Here is a 20,973-nt window from a genome sequence, read left to right as displayed (position 1 = left end):
AAGCAGCACATCGCCGAATGGTAATTGCATTCAGATCATCGTTATATCTTATTTCGGAGTTAATCAATTATTTAACTGTATAATACAATATTAATTATACATTCTATATAGTAATTAGGTATTTTATTTTTGTTGTTCAAAATTTATAAAAAAAATGTATTTATATTTATAGTTTTAAAATGTATTACAATAGATATTCTTTACTTCCGTATGAGTTTTAGTCGAAATAATTATAAAAAAAATAAGTTAAGTTAATTTCACAAATATTTGTTATGGGTGATCGAAGTTCAGATGTCGGCAACATTGAAGAATATGTACTTAAACTTAAAATAATGATTTATCCTCAAAGGTTTTTGGTATTTTGTTATTATAATGTAAAAAGCATTCATTTGTAGTTCTGTTACTTAAATTTTAATTTTCTGAAGTCAATGAAATTTTCAACAATTTTAGACAAATCTTAAAAGATTTATATTTTTATTTTTTTGAAGTGTTGATAAAAATATGTCGCACTACAGCAGTGATACTTATTTTATGGATATCAATCACAAAAATCAAAAAATATATTAACTATTCGGTACCTATGACATTATAACAACGACGATTTAATTATAATTAAACAATTACATATTAAACATCGATTTATATTTTGAAGAATCTTCAATTTTAAATTATTATACCATATGTATAATTATGTCACGATTCACAAACAGCGAGACTTATCATATACGACGAACGACATTCGGGGTTGACGTATAACATATGAACAGCGAACATAATACTTAGTGTACCTAAACTAACTTATTATATATAGGTACATTAAATAATATTAGTTTTAATTTTATTTTCAGCGTTATTATAAAAATGAAATTCAGAAAATCCGATTAGTAGACATTAGTTTTGTACTATTATTGGGTCTCAAGGTCTCAAAATTGTTATCAAATGCACTTAATATATAGAGTTAAATAATAAGTTATAACCAAAATCGTGCCATACATTATTTTTTTAAATTAAATATTTTTATACTACCATAATATATTACTAGTTATTTATGGATGTCAAAATTGTTGTGACCATTTTAAAATTCAATATAAATAATAATAATAAAACATAATTTTACAATCAATAATACATTCCTATATATAGTCCGTTCAGAATCTAAAGCAATATTGCGATTCCCCTAAAGAACAGCCGCATCGTTTCCAGCACTGGACAGTTATATAAAGGTATAATTTCAGAGTAAGAAATATACTTAAGTAATCAAATGAGTTTCATAAAATCTAAAAAAAATAAATTTCATAAAAAAAATTAAAAAAATAAAACATAACATACTTAATACTTTTGTCGTAGACCGAAGTTATATTGCTATTAATTAATTTATTGTACGAAGTGATAAATGTATTGATTTTACAATTATGCATGTTTTATGTTTTTTTTTGTGTGTACAGCATAACTAATTTTCAGAATAATACTTCAAGTTCAAACTTCGGGGGTGGTTTCTGATGGAAAAGTGAATATCCTTAGTGCATTATAGAGGTCAAAAGTAAACATTTTTCAACAATTTAACAAAAAAAAAATCGAGAAAAATAAAAAAAAAGTGACGGAAAAATGGGAATTTTTACCAGTTTTCGACCAAATCGATTTTTTTATATTATGGTTGTAGCTTAAAACATAATCACTGTAAATACTTAAAATTTTCACAAAATTTTTTTTATTAGTGTTATCTATATGTATACAGTTAAATTTTCAAAATATTTTGAACAACAAAATACTTGAAAATTTTCGTGATTTTGACATACATCGTAAAAATTTGAACTATAAACGCTTATAAAAAAAAAATTGTGACTAAGGATTTTTGATTTTTTTTTAACTACAATAAGAAAAACTTCTAAGGAACCTTGGATTAATTTTTCAGTTGTTAGATATCCAACCTTTTTTTATTGACACTACAAAAAAAAAATTCTCAGAAAAATCGAAAATTTTAGTTGTCTATAAATAGCTCAAAAAAGTCAAAATATTTTGAAAATTTAACGTTATAATCCCGTATGCCCTCTATACGCCAATAGGTATACATATATATTATGACCTACCCATCTGTTTAGTTGGTATGATCCGAGCGTGTGTTCGTGCTATAAACGACAAGTGGCGAGAGTGGAAAAATCGAAATGTATAATAATCCATCATAATATTATATAGGTACGGTATACCGCGTGAGCCGGCGTTTAAATGACCGCTAATAATGTATTAATGCGGCCGAACGGGGAGGGAATAAAAATGGCATTATATATACGCGTATACGCGTACAGGAAACCGAAAACAGATTCACTGCAGTCTATTATGGACGGGGACTAATATGATAATAAACATACATAATATACACGGGTACGAGTACATATAATTTTATACTTACACGTATTATATTTAGGTATTGTATATACACCGCGCTAGGGTAGGGAATCGGTTAACATTGAATTTTTACAACGGAGTCGTATATAATAATAATAATAATGCAATACATCTGCCACGCCGGTGATATAAACGTAAACGTATGTAAATCGTATTCTGAAAAAAAAATATATTCTTATACACGCATATATATATAGGTAAATAATATACTTATGTACAGGGTGTAAAGGTGTTTGTTCGCCGTACACTCGTCGTCGTCAATATAACAATTTTGTTTTTATTCAATAGGTACTTTTGAAATTTGACATACATTAATATTAGTCGCGTCCAAAACTATTAAAATGTTTTTTGTTCGTTGTACAGTATTCAATTATAATATATTATATTAAATTTACGTATAAGTACAAATTTTGTACCGCGAGAGGTGTGCGGACGAACAGATAACTACCATTAGACGACCGTGTGTTCGGTAAGACTGCACCCTGTACATAATAGGTGCTGTGTATGTATGCATATAGCTGGTATGTATATAATATCATATTATTATAGATATAGAATACTGTTGCTACAGACTTAAGCGCGTTCGGTTTCGACCGAGTATACATAATAATAATAATATAATAATAATAATAATAACAATATTATACATATATATAATATATGACGGTATAATTCGATTATTTGAATATTTTTAAATCCTCCATCACTCGCGCACATATCATTATTATAACACGCCGCGTGCTTCCTATTATTATTACTACTATTTTTACCCGCATAGAGTTTATTTTTTTCTTACATCCACACGAGCATACATTATACAGGTAGGTTTCTGCTATATATATCGCAGTCATGTATATGCGCAAGTACCAATATATATTACGATGGTATATGATACAACTGTAAAATATTATTGTGTTAGCCGGAGTTTTTTTTCCAACACTCTACATCATAATATTATACGTGCTCCGACACTCGTATATAAAGCACTGTACGCGTAACATACATCGCCTATTTGCAGGGGGTGGTAGGGCCTAAAATACTGTGTGCCCTGCAAAATAACAAACGTGTGTCTCAAGTTTTATGACGTGGTTTTAGTCTTGATTGAAATAAATAATAACAAATACTTAGAAATTTCAACACGATTTCGAATATTTTGAACTTATTAAACTTGTCATTTTTTTTTTTTATATACTTTTAGTACCAGTATCATATAAATAATATTGTGAAAGGTAAGTAATACATAAAAGAGGAGAGACTTTGAGAGTTACAACCTTCACAGGTTTTATTTTGCAATAGAAATCTGTCAAAGCCCAAATTATGTAGGTAAATTAAATTAAAATAAATTGAATTAATAAATGAGTGTCCCCTGAAATCAGATGTATTTTAGGCGTTGGAGGTGGATTGGACGGATTGTACATTTGAATAATTGTTATATTTAAGCAATTGAGCTGAAAAATCGTCCAAATTCACATACGGCAATGTATACTTATAATAATACCTAATACATATACGTGTATTTATTGTTAAAGTTGACCACTGCTGTTACCGTACGAATTGAGTACAAAATAGTGAAAAACATGTTCGTCTAAAATAAGTGTCCGATAAAAGGAAGTAGGTATGTAATTTGCGCCAAAAATAACCCCGAAAAAATAAAATATATATTATTATGTAAATTCTAAAAATTGAAATTAAAAGTATGGCGTAGATTACATATTCCATTTCGTTTTTTGTTGTTGTGTAAATTAACAAAATTCATTTTTAAAATGTAAACATTTTAATGTTATGTAATAATCTACAAAAAATACTAGATTTTTACATTGCAATAAGTTAATTCAATCATTTTAAAAATGAGTTCCTAGTACTTATGTAAAAAAACGGTCGTATTCATATTATAATATGATTAATAAGTGTTTTTAATATATTTTTTATTCATTAAATTGTATTATAGTACTTACTACAACTTTCTTGAACAGCAAATATATTAAGAATTTATTCCGGCAATTTAGGATATTGAAATCGTTGAAGATAAAAATATGTATTAACGAAAATAATTTTGTAACTATGTATGACGTATTAATGCATATGCATATTATATATCATGATATGATATGATGAAATTATACATAACAATAATAATTATTATTTATGCGTTGTTGTTGTTGTTCGTAAATAATAGATTTAGATTAACACAATTAAACATTGTATAGTAATAAATAATAGTGTTATTTTAATATATATTTCACAAGATTATAATTTTAAGACATGAGTTAAATAGAGCTTAGTAAAAATAATACTTAGATGAATCATAATAATTAAGAATAAAAAAAAAATAAAATCGAACAAACACAATAAATTCGATCAATCATAATATTATCACGTATACATTTTAAATCATATACCTTATCTGTTTAGAGAGACGTAATTACAATTTTAAACAAAACTCTCGTATATTTAGGTAGAATTCAAAAAATTGCAATTGTGGTTAAAGTACAACTCGTGGCACATTGACTAAATTGCGATTATAGTACCTAGTAGACTTTTGATTCAATAATATTAATACACAATATTTTCTGTGCAATAAATATTGTTTCCATACAAATACGATTGTACATTATAATATAAAACTTTTAGTTTGTCAACACATTCAAACACAGTTGCTCACAATAAGTCGTATAATAAGTATAATAAGTCGTTATTCACGAAAAACCATCATCTTAATATCTTATGTGTTGTCTAGGATCTAATATTGCCTATTCGTTACTCCTTAAAACTGAGATTCATTTCGGTTTTACATATTTTATTCATCTTTCATTTTACGTTGAAAATATTTTTATTCTTTTTTTTATAAATTTTTGTTTCATTGGAAATGCTCTATTCGGTTAAGACTTTATATTTTACAATTAAATCCATACAATATACATTAAATGTTGTGTCTAACAGTGTTCTTATTTTCTTCATTACTTTTATTTACAACTATTTTTCCTTTTAATAAATTTTATAAAAGTTGTGAAAACTCTAATACTACAAATACCAAAATAAATATATGAATATTACGAGATATTTTAAATTATATTTACGAAGAATTGTATCCTTTTAAATTTTAATATTAAAAATTATGGTAGCGAAAATGCAAAATGAATGTCCCATTATACGTCATATTGTGAGACACATGACGTATAATATGTATTAAGGTGAATCATATAAGTACTGAATCTATTTATAATTAAATATGTTGTTACTTATGTATAATTATTGAACACATTTTTAAAATCGTGAAATAAAATACAAATAAATGGCATAATTTTAATTTAAATAAAGGTGGTCAAGTGGGTAACACTCTTCTATACATTAAGTATCGATGGTGGTGAAAAAGGTCATTTATGTTTTAATGACTTGAAAATTAAATCATGCACAGAAAATGCCAATTTAAACAACTGGTATATGTTTCAAGTTTCTAAGTTCAAGTTCTTTTATAATTATTGTAATCCAAACTTATGGAAAATCTTGTTTAAAATTGTCAATTAATTAGTTGTATTAAATCTACGGAAACCAAAACCCTAAAGTTTTAAATTGAAGCATTATTTTGACAAGTATTATGATGTACACAGACACACACATAAAAACACATCATTGTGAAATCAATACAATAATACATTCATCATTCCTTCAGAATACAAAAAAATCATGCTTTTATTTATTTATATTTGCAACATAACAGACACATTAAACTTAAAAAAGTGTATATTTTTAATTGAACGCATATTATTGTATTTAATTTGTAAAGTTTTAAATTTTTCATCTGTTATGTGAATTTATCATTTGTTATAATTGATATAATATTGTAATTTATAAAAAATGGTATCTCCTAGCTGTTATTGTTACCACTAAAATATATTCACATACTATTGCCTCGTGTCTGCATTCCATTAGGTATATTATTCATTTTTTGTTATAAATTATAATTTTTAATTCAAGTGAGTGAGATTCACTCAAAAAGTCACGTGCAAAGCGTATTTGTACTTAAATAAAAGAATATCCTTGAATACTGCAACGTCTATACCGAGTTTCCAACATGTGTAACAGCTATATCTATGTTTATTATCAATCGGAACACAAGTATGAAAATATTGTTATACATTACAATGATGTTTGCGGTACAATTCATCATCCCCCCACCCTTATGCAAAACAACGTTGATCCTGTGTCAAATATATTATCGGATATTAAATATTAATGGGTGTTGGCGTTTTGTAATATAATATAATATAATGTATGTATAGTATGTGATTTGTACATTATTATGTATGTACATTATGTTGTTAATACCTATCTTTTACGAATTATTGTCCATGTCACACGTAATAGTAAGCGCAGTATAATAATGGCATAGTGATAAGTAAAACTATTATAAACACTGGAAACTAGTAATAATATTATTTATACGACTTATCACGAAAGCGTGACTGTATATGTGACTCATGAGTTTCCTAATAGGTCCAATTGGTACATAATAAACAATTTAATTCTATAATATATTATAATATATATATTGATGTATTAAAAAGATAACAATTCATTATTTACATCATCTGCTTCAGAAAGATTTACATGTCCTTGAATGAGTATTACTATTATAATAACTCTCAATTTTAAAAAAAAAATTATTTTTAACTTAAATTTCTTATTTCCATAACTTATTCATCACATTTTCTTTCTTTTAACAATAAATAGATATACTATGTCCTTATGCATTAGGTATGTTAAATTGTCAAGGATGACAGAATTGAAAAATCATCTTTAGATGCACATGAATATTTTTATAAACTGTTTATTAATATAGGAATTAATAGGAATATTAATATTCCTTCTTAAAAATCTGTGAATTGTGCTACTGTAGGATATGAAGACTGTAGGTACTTACAGTAAGTTCTTGATTGCATTATTCGCTCGTATTCTAATTGAAATGCGGAATAATAAATCATTATTCGTATAGTAGTTTTATAACTTTATAATAAAAACAAAAAATATATATGAAATGATAATTTTTTATGTAAGGTTTATTTTATCGATTAATTTCTGTTAAACAAAATTAGCAAAGATGTTTTACGCCATAAATAATGAAATAACTAAAATTACGACTAGTCTAAAAAATTCTAGAAAAATATACTGCTTAAAGTATAAAATATTGGAAATTTGGTTTTACTATACAATAGCCCACAAATTAAAATAAGTCACTGTAATAGATGTATTAAATAATTAAACAGGATAAATAAAAGATTGTTATATTAGTTAAAAATATATATTTTAAACAGAAAATATTTAGCTTTTAAACGGAGAATCAAAATTTTCAATATTATATAATGAAAAAAAAAATTTAAGTAGAGTATATTCCTGATTGTTGAAGATTGAAGCAAATTTTGTACTCCAAAATATGATAACAGATATACACATTACACACCCATATGCACATGCACATTAAAGTAGTACACTATAGTACCATTTACTAACAAAAATTGGTGTTTATAATAAATATGGGCCAAGACCAAAAAAAAATTCGATTCTACCTTCTTCCAATTCAACAACAAATAACTTTAACATGACACACAAATTTAACTAATATTTTTAATTATGTTTTTATGTTTTACGTAGATACACGTTTAATTTATAAATATAATGTAGTGTAAATAGCAAATTTATAATTTCTCTTTTGACTTTGTGAAGCGAAAATTTTATGTTAATATACTTAATATAAACTAAACAAATTTGCAATTTAGTGTTAATTATACTTATCGTTACAATCTAAATTGCAATATACCTATGGATGCCTCATGCCTATAATATACGAATATTACTATTTTTTAAAACCATTTTGAGATTATTTGATGATTTTTAAATTTATTGCTAATAAAATTTTTTTTGCTCTATTTAAAAAATATAGAATTGCCATAAAAAGCAGTTATATTTTAGTGAATAATCTAGTGAAAGATTCAAGTAAAATTAAAGAAAATCACTAAAATAATTTTCGAGAAAATGATCACCCTGTATGTGAAAACAGAAATATATTTCGTATTCAAAATAAGTTGACCTCGATCACATCATATCATGCACATTCATGAATGGAATGTCGACTATATTTTTCCCTTTTTTTACTGCCCTAAAGACTTGGTCATTGTCAAGGTTAAGTGTATATAATTCGTTATTATGAAGATTTGAATTTTTTTATATATAATAGTCCATGGTGTATGCTCATAAATATTATTATGTTTTACATATAATTTCTATTATTTTATATTTACCTATCTTACTATCCAATGATGCAAGGTTGACATGAAACTATTTTATGATGAAAACCATAATTTGGATAGTTTAGTCACTACTCACTCATCATTGCGGATAACACTATTTTATTTTCTAACTATGAATATATTGTTGTATAAAAAAATACTAACAAAACTACAAAACTGTATTTAACTTGATATTATAAAATAATTGTCGTTAAAAATTACTAAATATATATTTTGTAGCATAAAAGTGTGTACATTGTGTACTCACAAATCACAAATAATACCTACTTATATAATATTGTCTACGAAAAATTTAAAATTATAGAAGAAAAGAAATTGTAAATCTCATAATAAAGAAATGACAAATGTAAAATAAATTTTAAATATTTAAAACATTAGAGAATGTTTTATAAGAGATAAAATACAATTTTAAACCTTGGAAAAATTAATGCGAAATATTAAATTTAAATAATTTTAAACAAAATGAATCCCATTGGGTTACATGGCATGAAAATGGAAATTTAAATATTCGACTGTTATGGAAATTCAAATCATCTTAAAGAACTTATAAATTATTTAGAAAATTATATTAGATGCATTATTATGATATAATTATTAATATAAAAATTGTGCGATGAATGATATAATACGCTATTATGTGGCAATTTATTTTTTGAATGAATATAGCATATTTAAAAATTTAAACTGTATAATATATTTAAAGGTATACCAGCCCTAATAGCTAGAAATACTCGTGTATCCATATTTGTAAAAAAAAAATCGTTAATAATTCATTTTTTTTTAATTGGCGATTGCTGATATTAAATTTATTTTATTTACATTTTACAATTTTATTGAATTTGAGGTGAATTTAAAAAAATACATAGTTAAACTAATAAAATTAAAATAATAAGGCACATGCCAGAGGCATAGCCAGTAGGTAGCCCTGGTAGGCCCGGGTCTACCCACTTTCTCCAAAAATGAATGTTTTATATCATGTTTTTTATTTAATAAAAATATTCATTGATAACCCTTATTACATCAAAATATCGGGCCTACCCAAGAAAAATTGTCTAGCTACGCCACTGACACATGCTACATATAAATAATTGATTTATTATAATTTAATATTAATTAAAAACTAAGAATAAAGAGCATAGGTAATGATTATTTTATTATATAAACATATATACCTATAGCTATTGCATGTTTGTTGTTTGTTAAAAATACTTTCTATAATATAATAATTGTATGTACATTAAAGTTAACTTAAACGTGTTCAACATTAAATGAATTAAAACTGGCAATATTAGAACTTAGCAGCACTTAGTGTTAACACAACTTATATAATTCATTTATAAAATAAACTATAATAACTATAAAATAGTAGGTAGGTTTTTTGAATTACGCTAATAATGTATAGTTCCTAACCAAAATATTGTTATTTAGCAGTTGTACCAACATCAAAATTAATTTTTTTTTCAAATGGTAACAACTATATTTTTAATGGATTCTTATAGAGTTCTTTTAAAAAAAAAAAATTGATTTAAATGAATTGTATTTCTAGAGCTAAATACATTTTTTTAACATCTTTTAATGCAATTCTATACTTTTTATAAACTTAAATTGAAAATCTTATCAGTCACACAAAAAATAAATTATTAGTAGGTAGGTAACCATAATCTGTGTTAATTAAAAATTTCCAAAGTTATTATAATAATTGAATACTATGATAATCATTATCTATCTTATTAAGTATCCAAATTAAAACTATTTTAAATAAACGAAATGACTATAGAGAAAAATCTAAATTAATCGAATTATTATGATCATACAATAATAGTAAGTATATGTACCTACCTATTTTATAATTATTGTTAAAATACCTTCAACAGTTTTGTAGGCAATTATTCCAAACAAATTTTTGTCCGGGTCTGATAAGATGTTCAATTTGAGTTTATAAAAAAGTATAGAATTGGATAAAAATATAATTAAAAAAAAATTATTCAGCTCTAGAAATTCAATTCATTTAAATCAATTTATTTAAGTTTAGGGTCAATGTAGTAAATAAACCAGTGAACCAAAATAAATTATTTTAACAACAATTTTTCTTTTTTTGAAAAGCTCTATAAGAATTCATTAAAAAACATAGTTGTTACCATTAGAAAAAAAATTTGATTTTTATGTTGGTACAACTGCTTGCTTAAAATTTTAAACATTTTTATCAAAAAAATGGTCGCTTAAAAGAAAGAAACAGTTCTATTAAATTCGTTTAGCAGTGTATTGGTTATAGGTTTTAGTGTTTTACAATGTATACACACCGATAACAACAAGTATAAATGTATAAATATTAAATATACATTTATTTATTATTTTGTAAATTTAGAAACAAAGATTATCCTTTCGATGTTGTGTCCAAAATAGTCCTGAACATTTCGTGTCATAGTGTGCTATCCAGTTTTCACTTTGTAACACTTATCTATTTTTCGAGCATCGGATTATATTGTAATCAGGGGCAATTCAAATGAGGAAGAGATATAAAAACCGCATAATATGGTATTACATAAGAAATGAGGTTGAGAATTCATGAATATGTTCAAAAATGATGGAATCAAAGTTGAAATTACAAAATAGAAGGTTAGATATATACTACCTATATATATTTAAAGTAAAATTATATAAAAAAAAAAATGAAATATTATCTTAACGCTCATTAATTTACCGACGTTAAAAATTTTAGTATATTTGGAAATTTGGTAGATGAGGAATTGTATACTTAAATGAATTGCTTATAAACAAAATGTAAAATTAAATCATTTATGCTTTATTTGTTGTAAATATATACAAATGTATTAAGATTTATCGACCAATACGCGTGATTGCAATGTTTGACATTACAACATTTACAAAACAAGCCTATTGTTAAACAGGGTCAACAATTACGAATCCTAGCTGACCCAAAGTAGCGTTTTAAAATTCAAAATAAATGCATTATAATGTGACACTGACTCTGAGCATTTTAAAAAACATTTACAGTTATTAAAATGTGTATGCTGCATATACACGAACGAAATGCTAATATTAACGTTTCATTCGACGTTCGTTAAAATATAATACGTATTCCACTGATAAGCTATACCTATAGAGAGATTTCAAACCTAATAATAAACATTATAGAAACCTTATTTAAATACATTTTGAGTGAAGTAGTAAATTTAGCTAATGATTGCATATTGTTAAATAAAAATTTTTATGTAGTGTTTTGTATGTCAGTAATATATAGGTTGCTACAACAGTTACTGTTTGAAGAAATTTTGTTTAAAAATATAGCAATTATCTACCGCGTATTAATTTTTATTTGTGTATTAGTGTAAATACTAAGTTTACATGATTTTTATATCGATATAAGATAATTTTAAAAAGATTGGTAAATTAATATGTCTTATATAATTAAAATATTTAGGTATACGACTTAGTAAATACCGCTTTTAAATAACAAAAGTTATATATGATCGTCTAAATAATTAAACATATTAAATAAAAATTTATAATTTATAGCAGATAGTTATAATATTATATAATATACCTTAAAGTTTGAATTGTAGAAAAAAAATAAAATTGTAGTTATTTCTGTTAGTAACGTTACATAAAAATTAAAAAAAATAAAACATATCTATAATTCACATAACTTAACTCTTGTATAACAATGTAAATTATATAATATCAAAATATGCTTAATATTATTAGTTATAACTTATCTTAAATCATAGTAAACTTCCTTTTATATAATATAAAGTTGTGAGTTACGTTAATTTCGTTAATAAAATTACAATATCACATTATAGTTACACACTAGCTGTTATAGTTGTCTAACAAAATTGAGTAAAACAAAAATGGCTTTAATTGATATACAGTGGTAAGAAAAGTCACTATTATACAAAAAAAAAAAAAAAAAACCGTAATTTGTTTGTAATATATTTTTACAATCTTTGCTTGGCATTTCAGACTTACAGTCTGCAGATGTAAATTGGAATATTGGAGCAACTTTGGTAATGCATTGATTTGTTCCTAGTCTATTGTATGGTTTTAATGATAATTTTTCTTTAAATTATACATTCTATTCGGAATAGAACAACGACTATACTTTTGCTATTGAATACTTTCAATTATTGAATGTTTGAAATGAATTTCTAATATGAAAAAAAAAAACGATGGTGATTTGTTGCGCAATAGAAAATTAAACAGCGTATAACAGAGAGTAATCATTGATATGCTTAAAACAAATCTAGGCGACTAGCAATGTAAGCGTTAGCGTCTATAGTAATATATTCAAAAACGTCTATCGTGGATTACATTTTATATACCATTTTTTTTATGTACAAACGAAGATCGAAGATGGACGATCGATCTTAAACATTAAATTATGTATAATTTATTCAGTCCTTGGTCATTTCGGTTGCAAAAATAATGTGATCTGAACGTTGCAATGTGCTGTCCTTTTGTGTGCGAGCAGAAGACTTCATCGTTATTTTCCGAAAATATAATTTAAAATTCGATTTATTTTGAATAGCTTTTGCAAACTTATATTTTGCAGACAGACGTTTATTATGTAACAACACGTCAACACAATATTTGAATAATAATAATTATTATAATAATAAAAAACTTTCATTAATAGAATATGGATTTAATAATGTATATACTCGTACGTGCAGAATTTTACACAAATACACAACCTATGTAAATATTATATACTTAATTATGATAAGATACAATCTATATTGCTATATGTTTGTAAAATCAGTAAGTAATAATAATTGTTGTGTTGAATATTTTCACACGATTAAATTGTCCGAGTAATTTGTGGTATTTGAAGTTTTTTTTTTTTTAATTCTTAAATAAATACATAATAATGTTTAGACCTTACAATGTTTGTTCTGCATAAAACCAAAAATTATGAATTATTGATGAAAGCTAATTGCCTAATTGTACGCAACTAATTATAGTAGGGAAAAATATTTTAAAAGTTTAACATTATTTTTGTAACTTCACATTTATAATAATACATCAAAATAAATGACTGTATTATTGAAAATTCCGAATAGATTGTCCGAAATATGATATAAAATTTAAAAACTCAACACAAATATGAAATATTTATATTAAACTGTGTACATTGTACATAATATATTTATAATTTGAGATGTCTATCAATTTTTGACAACAGAACTCATTTATTATAATTATTTTATATGGAAACAGTATTAGTTATCCTTTTTATCTACGTGGTCAGATTTTCACGAGAGATGAATTAAAAAATTAAAAACATCAAGGTTTTACTCAAACTGTGTGTATTTATTGAAATCAAAATTTTCAAGGATGAACATGATGTACATATTTATAATAAGTACAATTTTATTGATTTATTCATTATAATATACTTTATGAAAAGTAAACTCTATACTTAAATTAAAAAACGATAAATAATAAGTATCTAAATAATTATACAAATATATAATAATATTATCTAATTTTATTATGTTTCTATGTTTGTAAAAACCAATTGGCATTAATTTATAAAATAAGTAAAATAAATAAATAAATACACATAGAAGAAAATTATATGATTTCAAAATCAAAATTGCCTTATAAAATTATAATAAAATAATGTTATACAATTTTCAAATAAATAATTTTAACTTTTCATAAGCAAATATAATCAGTAAAATATTTGCCATTTTATGTAAATTTTACGGAAGCAAAACTAACGTATAATACGTCAAAATGAAATCATATATTTTCCAAATAAAAACAAATGCTTTAAGCCATTAAAGAATGTCAAACATTTTTTAGAGATCATAAATATATTTATTTCAGACATAAAAAAGCATAAACATGTTTGATATTAGTACATTTATAAACAATTTTTCTTTTACATTTTAACACACATAAATTCTATAGTATAAATTTTATGCTATAAATGTTTTTAATTATATAAATTATTTGATAATCAAGTTTTAAATTGTTCTTAGTATAATATTTATTAGTACAATTAATAACAAAATAATATAAAAGTATGTTCACGAGTATACACATAAACTACAACTTACAAGTCAATAAATATTTACAAGATTAACAGAAATAACAATAAATTATCTTTGGTTTATATTTTAGAACAGGGATCGGCGGCAGGTAAATTTTTTTACATAGATATAAAAATAGAGACAGACTATTTTAAGTTAAACAAACTGCATTATTTTTACTCTAAAAAATTAGTTCCCATAAACTGCCAATAAGAATTCCAAATAGTATTATAAATTATGATACACACCGACAGACTGCATTGGTAGTTGCCAAAGTGCACGCGGGATCTAGATTGCCAACCCTCGTTCTAAAATATATTATAACTAAACCTTCACTATTTTTTGTTGTGCATCAATATTAAAATTAATATCAATAAAAAAATTTATTAAGTCTTACATAACCTAGCTAAATTCCTATAGATTTTTTTTTTTTAAAACATATATTCTTTCGAATTATAATGCATTTTCAACTATCCGAACATCATATTATATTTTTAAGACTAGAAAGGTAATTCACAAATCGCACTACGAAACAATCGATGTATATATATATATTTACTAAATCGTACTGACGTGAAAACAAATAATAAATAACTAAAAATATAATCAACATAAATAATTTATTTTGAAACTATCTTGGTAACATTTTCCGGTCTATAAATTAATTAGTAATCGCTATATTACTATACACGGATGGACGAGCTATAGCTATTACACGTTGTCGTCTCACGTAACTGCAAAACCTCACACTCCTGCTAACACAATAATCGGAGTGGGCCTAAAGTTACGCAGGACTCGTCAAATAATAATTGCCATACACACACACACACATATTATCACACATATAAACGTACACAAACTCGCGTGTACATTTACACACACATACACACACACACACATACAAAAGCGTAATCTGTGCCGCTGAACGCGCTTGTCATTTTCGTATCCACTGCAGGATCCACCTGCGTTTCAAATAGATTTCGACTCACTGTTTCCGGAAATTCCTGGGTCTGAGACGGAATGGAAAAGTAACGAACGGCAGAGCTAGGTTCCCTTTTGGCACGTCGTACGATACGTCTTCGACCGGAAGTAATGCGTACTTGTTCATCAGCGTTCCGATGGTGCAGAACGACAATAGTTGCACCAACTTGTACCCCATGCACGACCGTTTTCCACCGCTGAACGGTATGAAGTACTCCGGTTTCTCTAACCTCCCTTCCGCGTTTATGAACCTCTCCGGACTGAAGTGTTCGGGATTATTCCACAGTTCCGGGCTCATGTGTAAACTGTAATTGTTCAAGAACACAGTGGTGCCTTTCGCAATTCGTACCCCTATAAAATAAAAATAAAACGGTAAGTAAAAATATGATCTCATATAATTGCGGTACGTTGATTTTTGCTATAAAAAATGAGTGTTTGCCACTTACCATCGACCGACGTGTCTCTGTTGGCCAAATGCGGTACGATGGGTGATGCGATCAGACGTAGAGATTCGTAAACGACCGCCTCGGTGTACGGCATGTGAGATCGGTCGGTGAGCCCGATTGATCCGGAAGCCCGGACCACGGCATCCGCTTCCTCTCGTATGCGCTGCTGCACGTCCGGCCTGTTCACCAGAAATGCAAATGTCTTGACGATGAAGTTCGTGATGGCTGCATGACCACCGATAATGTCTTCTAGTGAAAAGAGCCCGATGTTTATATCGAATCCGTCGTCCCGGTCAGGCTGCGTGATGGCATCAAGTAAGTTGTCTACGAAATCCACAGGCTTGGTGCCTGGCACCCATGCAGCTTTCCTGTTGTTGAATATTTCGGTTTCCATGAAGTTGCGAATTTTTGAGCTCCATGCTCTAATTTTTTTGAAATGCCAGTGGTACAACGGCATCAAACTGGGTAGAAAGTCACAGGGTGCTCCTTGGTTTACCTCGTAAAACACTTCGTCGAAATTTTTAATAAATTCTTTGAACTTGTTGTAGGATCTGGAGAATCGGGTGGAACAAAAGTACGACATGAAAACGTTGGCGCAAGTATGGAGCAACATGTTTTTGAGGTCTACACATCCGGTGTCGGCCATGGAATCTATGGTGTCTGTTAAATCGGTAAGTTCAGTTTTCAAACACTTGTCAAGTCGGGTGTACATGTTTGACGTGGTGTTGGGGAAAGTATGAGCTCTAAGTAACTCTCTTCGAGTTTTTTGTAGCTGAGACCAGTCGCAAAACGCCAGAGCTATTCAAATAATTATAATAAAATTAATTAATTTATGTTTAATTTTAATTAGGATTTGAATTATGAATTATTGTTTTTAATTTTTTTTTTTTTGTTTTTATTTAAATAAATAATTATACTTACAGTTGTTTTTATCGCCTTTGAACAACTGGTTGAACCGACGGAATGAAGGACGGCTATCGAAATGGTCGCCTTTTATCATTAACACCTCGCGAATGTTGTTTAATCCATTGACGACAACGCACGGTACCGATCCCAAGTCCATGCGAAAAACGGATCCCAAGTCGGCCATGATATCATCGAACACTCGATACGGAACTTTATATCGTGCCATTAGATATAAATGGCCAATTATCGGCCACGCTTTAGGTGCTGGTGGATCGATGAGACCCGCGTTATGGTCCACTTGTTTCGTTTTCAATTCGTCTCGAATCAGGAACAATAATACCGCAGTTAACACGAAAAGCAACAAGTAAGTTAAAGAACTGAATACAAACTCCATTATGTAATAATTATTATTATTTATTTTTAAATGTTATTAGAATTTGTTTGGTTAAAATTAATTTATTATTTTTTTTAATCGTCGGTAATCGCACAGCTCAAGCCTCAAATGTGTGTGTATGTGTTGTTGGTGTGGCTGTTAGATGTGTGTGCGGAGCTCTTGCGCTCGACAATTGGTGTGTCACGTTCAGATTTTCCTTTTATACCTACCTAATAGCCACACTACCAGGATCAGCTGACTGAGAGCATTCAATAAGACAGATCGAGGTAATTTCCATTGCAAATCAGAATTTTTCCCTTTCATCCTGTTGCCTACCTTCGTGTTCACCTACAATATGTAAAATCCGTCGCTTCGGCTAGACGTACATATTAAACAGCCATCTTTGATCGAGCATGACGTAATCTATACACGGATGTTGCTCGTTTGGACTTAATTTTAATATGTTTAAAACTCCCTTAGTAAAAACAAAAAAAAAAATTACAAAACATCGCACAAAATATGTACTTGAGTGGTCTAACCTATCATCATATGTATTATAACAATTTTACGTTAAAAGTTTAATCCAATAGTTATTATAAATTATTATTGCCCTTGCCGTTATAGTATTGCTAATAAATTCTATTATGTATAAATTATAATAATTATAATAATATTACGCGAATTATCAGGAGTGTATAATAAAAATTACACATAAAAATATGTGGACAATTTTAAGAAAAAAACTTTAGCAACAATTTAACTCAAGATAATATAAAATATTATAGCAAATAAACTTATATTCATGTAATATATTATTATGGTAATCAGAGTTCTCGTTTTAATATGTTTGTAAGCAAATTATATAACTTAGATTGTAAATAATTAATAATAACTATTTTATTCAAAATGTACATACCCATAACATATTAATTATCTCTAAAATCATATTGTTTGATATTGCCTATTAAAATAAAATTTAATAGGAATACATTTTAATATGTTAAAATAATGAGATGTTTTTAATTTTCATATTTTATTATTAATTAAGAAAAATTTCGTAAATATATATATATTATATATATATATATATATATATTCAATCCTAACGAAAATAAGATTTTCCAATGTTATTAATTTGAATTCGATTTAGCATTTAGATAAAATTTATATTTAAGATTCAATTTTAGAGGTTAGTTTTCGAAAGTATAAATATTATTTAGTTACCTAATTTAGTTGTTTTAATACGTACATGTTAAAAAAATTATATTTATCATTTTAGTCAATATAAAAAAAATGTATTGTTCCTATTTGATTCAGAGGTTGTTGAGAGAATTAGAGAAATGGCTGATGAAATATATACAAGCAATTAAAACAATGTAGTAAAAAAAGTCATAATGATAATGATTAATGACCACAGGATAATTTTTATTGAATTATTAACTGCGTTTAAATTTAAAATAGGAAAGATTAAGAAATTTGCAAATGCAGAGTACTAATTGAAACTCAATTGCAGAACAGGAAAATATCATTAACTGTACGTGTAATCAATTGAAAATTATAAAATGTATGATGAAAATAAATTACAATCAGAGCTAGCAGACTCCAAAAAAACTTTGAAATATATTCAGAATGAATTATGTATAGCTCAAGTAAATATTTACTTCCTTTTTGCGATTTTAATAATATTATTACTAAAAAATTGATATTAATATTCATTACAAATATTTTAAATTGTGTAACCATTATATATTCAAAACAAATTTCATTTTATGAATCATTGAATAAAATAATACATAAATCATTTATTGAAAAGTAACTCCATTTTATTCAGTGATGATGCTATTTCACCTTTGACCATATGGTAAAACAATAACTTTTTAGTTTGCTATTTTAACTTGTTCAGTGTTGTCAGTCATATAATACAACAATAAAGAAAAAATTTGTTAAATTTTTAGTCTAAATTTCAGATTGTATTCATATTACCTACCATATTATCCATATTTTACACTACCCATATAAACCTATAATAACCTATATTAACCTAACCTACATAATACAGAAAATAAGTAATGTTTATTAAATACACCACGAGGTATTTACCTGCCCGTCGAGTTTTGATTTTTTTTAAATACGTCCCTTCTTTCTACAAGCCACTTGGACATGCAAAAAATTTAAAAATATAATACGAAATAATATACTTTATAATATTGATGGTATAATGGTAACTGATAAGACATTCATGTGGTTGTATTTATATTTTTTAGTTAAAATTGAATGACAGGAATGGCATGATTAAAAAATTACAGACATATTTTAAACACAACACAAGAAAGAAAAACTCTATAAAGTTAGCAATGAACTTGAAAAGTTTAAAATTAAATACAAGAAATAAAATGATACGAACAACATATTGTATATAAACTTAATAGGTATAAAAAAAAAATTTAGCTGACACAAAATTATTTACAATTATATTAAAAAAAAAATGGTAAAGTTGAAGCTAGAAAATGTATCAAATGAGTTGAAAATAATATGTTAAAAATAATTTATAACTACTTAGATAAACGTTCAATGAAACAATGTGTGAAAGATATAATGTCAATATATTTTCTAAAAATTAATAAAACTGAAAAAAGTTAACTACAAGATGGAGTTTGTTCTGTTAAGGGTTACGAGATATCAAGGCTAAGTTAGAATGACCATGCCTTGTGTCGAGGGAGATGCATATGCTACTATATGACCATGAAACGTGTCGGGATAGTAAGCGCATCAATTTTTATATTGCAATAAGAATGCAATTATTAGTGTGGTCACTTAGTCTTCGAAAACGCATCTTTATATTATAATAATTATAGTGTTATTGCACATTGCCAAATCCGGGTCCGAATTTGCAAAAACAACTACAAGGACACCTGGTTCCATCCAAAAGACTACGATTCGACGCAAACAAGAGACGCACGACAATATATAAGGAAGCCCGAAGACCAGCAATGGCAGATGTACGAAAGCTATCAACACCTGAGCACTTTCACGACAATCAGCCACTTATTTTATTTGTTATATGTATTTCGTTTATACGTAATAAAGACTTTATTTGTTATTAAGTTTTAATTTGCATTCAAAATAACCATTTGGATTCGACTCTGATACTGGCACGCAACAGTTCAATAAAAAATGATTTATGTTGCTTAAAGAAAAAAGTGAATGAGTTGAAGCAAAAAAAAACTATTGTAAATAAATGGAAATAAATACACTTAAAAATGAATTCTATGAGAGGGATTATCAACTACAACAAATGTATTTTATTTTCATAGTACCTATAAAGTTTTTAATTATACCTAGCATAATACTTTTCTCCACAGTTAGTGTAGTGTGTAGCAGAAGAAAAAAAATGTCTACTCGTATAAATAAAATTTTATTTTTATTATTAATTTAAAATGTATACTATTATTATTATTGATTCATTTTCTAAAACTTATAAGAATGGAGTGTATTTA

The 20,973-nt window shown here is 26.4% G+C and overlaps 1 protein-coding gene across 1 annotated transcript; it reads right to left on the bottom strand.

Annotated features, from left to right (window-relative positions):
* Window positions 1–14,621: 14,621 nt before the first annotated feature.
* LOC114132832 (cytochrome P450 307a1-like) lies at window positions 14,622–17,719 on the bottom strand. The gene is made up of 3 exons (XM_027998418.2): window positions 17,119–17,719; window positions 16,198–16,995; window positions 14,622–16,102 (listed from the first exon to the last, which is right to left on the bottom strand). Exons 1-3 carry the CDS (start codon window positions 17,495–17,497, stop codon window positions 15,756–15,758), a joined length of 1,524 nt encoding a protein of 507 aa, XP_027854219.1. The 5' UTR covers window positions 17,498–17,719; the 3' UTR covers window positions 14,622–15,755.
* Between the last annotated feature and the right edge of the window lie 3,254 nt (window positions 17,720–20,973).

This window comes from Aphis gossypii, chromosome 1 (genome assembly GCF_020184175.1).
Source record: "Aphis gossypii isolate Hap1 chromosome 1, ASM2018417v2, whole genome shotgun sequence".
NCBI classification, from domain to species: domain Eukaryota; kingdom Metazoa; phylum Arthropoda; class Insecta; order Hemiptera; family Aphididae; genus Aphis; species Aphis gossypii.
This window is presented reverse-complemented; position numbering and strand designations above follow the sequence as displayed.